At 60.1% G+C, this 2155-nt stretch overlaps 1 protein-coding gene across 1 annotated transcript in view; it reads right to left on the bottom strand.

The window, feature by feature from the left end:
* LOC102043606 (keratin-associated protein 10-4-like) overlaps nt 1-2155 on the bottom strand; it is a 5695-nt gene that overhangs the window by 573 nt on the left and 2967 nt on the right. The window contains exons 4-10 of the mRNA XM_014311260.1: nt 1688-2152; nt 1568-1657; nt 944-1537; nt 740-913; nt 536-709; nt 234-505; nt 111-194 (exon numbers count right to left, since the gene is read on the bottom strand). Coding sequence (XP_014166735.1) covers nt 111-194; nt 234-505; nt 536-709; nt 740-913; nt 944-1537; nt 1568-1657; nt 1688-2152 — 1853 coding nt within the window. The remainder of the gene's footprint in view (nt 1-110; nt 195-233; nt 506-535; nt 710-739; nt 914-943; nt 1538-1567; nt 1658-1687; nt 2153-2155) is intronic.

Raw genomic sequence — 2155 nt, 5'->3', positions numbered from 1 at the left:
TGGTCACTCCCCGGCAGCAGGGGTCTTGGCAGGTTGTGGTGCAGGTGGTCACTCCTTGGCAGCAGGAACCTTGGCAGGCGGTCACTCCTTGGCAGCAGGAGTCCACACACCTGGTGGCACATCTGGTGGCACAGCAGGGATCTTGGCACCTGGCCACTCCCTGGCAGCAGGGATCAACACATCTGGTGGCACATCTGGTGGCACAGCAGGGATCTTGGCACGCGGCGACGCGCTTGGTCACCTCCTGGCAGCAGGGATCGACACACCTGGTGGTGCATGTGGTCACCTCCTGGCAGCAGGGATCCTGGCACGTGGTGACACATTTGGTGACCTCCTTGCAACAGGGATCTTGGCACGTGGTGACACACTTGGTGACCTCTTGACAACACGGATCCACACACCTGGTGGCACATCTGGTGGCACAGCAGGGATCTTGGCATGTGGTGACACACTTGGTGCCCTCCTGGCAGCAGGGGTCCACACACGTGGTGGCGCACCTGGTGACCTCCTTACACGTTGGGGTGCATGTGGTGACCTCCTTGCAACAGGGATCTTGGCACGTGGTGACACACTTGGTGACCTCTTGACAACACGGATCCACACACCTGGTGGCACATCTGGTGGCACAGCAGGGATCTTGGCATGTGGTGACACACTTGGTGCCCTCCTGGCAGCAGGGGTCCACACACGTGGTGGCGCACCTGGTGACCTCCTTACACGTTGGGGTGCATGTGGTGACCTCCTTGCAACAGGGATCTTGGCACGTGGTGACACACTTGGTGACCTCTTGACAACACGGATCCACACACCTGGTGGCACATCTGGTGGCACAGCAGGGATCTTGGCATGTGGTGACACACTTGGTGCCCTCCTGGCAGCAGGGGTCCACACACGTGGTGGCGCACCTGGTGACCTCCTTACACGTTGGGGTGCATGTGGTGACCTCCTTGCAACAGGGATCTTGGCACGTGGTGACACACTTGGTGACCTCTTGACAACACGGATCCACACACCTGGTGGCACATCTGGTGGCACAGCAGGGATCTTGGCATGTGGTGACACACTTGGTGCCCTCCTGGCAGCAGGGGTCCACACACGTGGTGGCGCACCTGGTGACCTCCTTACACGTTGGGGTGCATGTGGTGACCTCCTTGCAACAGGGATCTTGGCACGTGGTGACACACTTGGTGACCTCCTGGCAGCAGGGGTCCACACACGTGGTGGCGCACTTGGTGACCTCCTTACACGTTGTGGTGCATGTGGTGACCTCCTTGCAACAGGGATCTTGGCACGTGGTGACACACTTGGTGACCTCTTGACAACACGGATCCACACACCTGGTGGCACACTTGGTAACTTCCTTACAACAGGGATCTTGGCACGTTGTGACACACTTGGTGACCTCCTGGCAGCAGGGATCCTGACATGTTGTGGTGCATGTGGTGACCTCCTTGCAACAGGGATCTTGGCACGTGGTGACACACTTGGTGACCTCCTGGCAGCAGGGGTCCACACACGTGGTGGCGCACTTGGTGACCTCCTTACACGTTGGGGTGCATGTGGTGACCTCCTTGCAACAGGGATCTTGGCACGTGGTGACACACTTGGTGACCTCCTGGCAGCAGGGGTCCACACACGTGGTGGCGCACTTGGTGACCTCCTTACACGTTGGGGTGCATGTGGTGACCTCCTTGCAACAGGGATCTTGGCACGTGGTGACACACTTGGTGACCTCCTGGCAGCAGGGATCCTGGCACGTGGTGGTGCATGTGGTGACCTCTTGGCAGCACGGATCTTGACACGTGGTTGTGCACTTGGTGACCTCCTTACAACAGGGATCCTGACACGTGGTGACACACTTGGTGACCTCCTGACAGCACGGATCCTGACACGTGGTGGTGCACGTGGTGACCTCCTTATAACACGGATCCTGACACGTGGTTTCACACTTGGTGACCTCCTGGCAGCAGAGATCCTGGCACACGCCTGTGGAGCACTTGGCCACCTCCTGGCAGCAGTCCCGGCTCCTGCTGCAGCTCTCGGTCACCCGGCAGCAGCAGCAGGGGTTCCTGCACCTCGTGGAGCACCCGGACACGTCCTGGCAGCTCGGGGGGCCACAGATGGTGGCCACGAGGCCGCAGGGCTTGGCGGCCTG

The sequence above is a fragment of the Geospiza fortis genome, unplaced genomic scaffold (assembly GCF_000277835.1).
Source record: "Geospiza fortis unplaced genomic scaffold, GeoFor_1.0 scaffold489, whole genome shotgun sequence".
Lineage (NCBI taxonomy): Eukaryota > Metazoa > Chordata > Aves > Passeriformes > Thraupidae > Geospiza > Geospiza fortis.
This window is presented reverse-complemented; position numbering and strand designations above follow the sequence as displayed.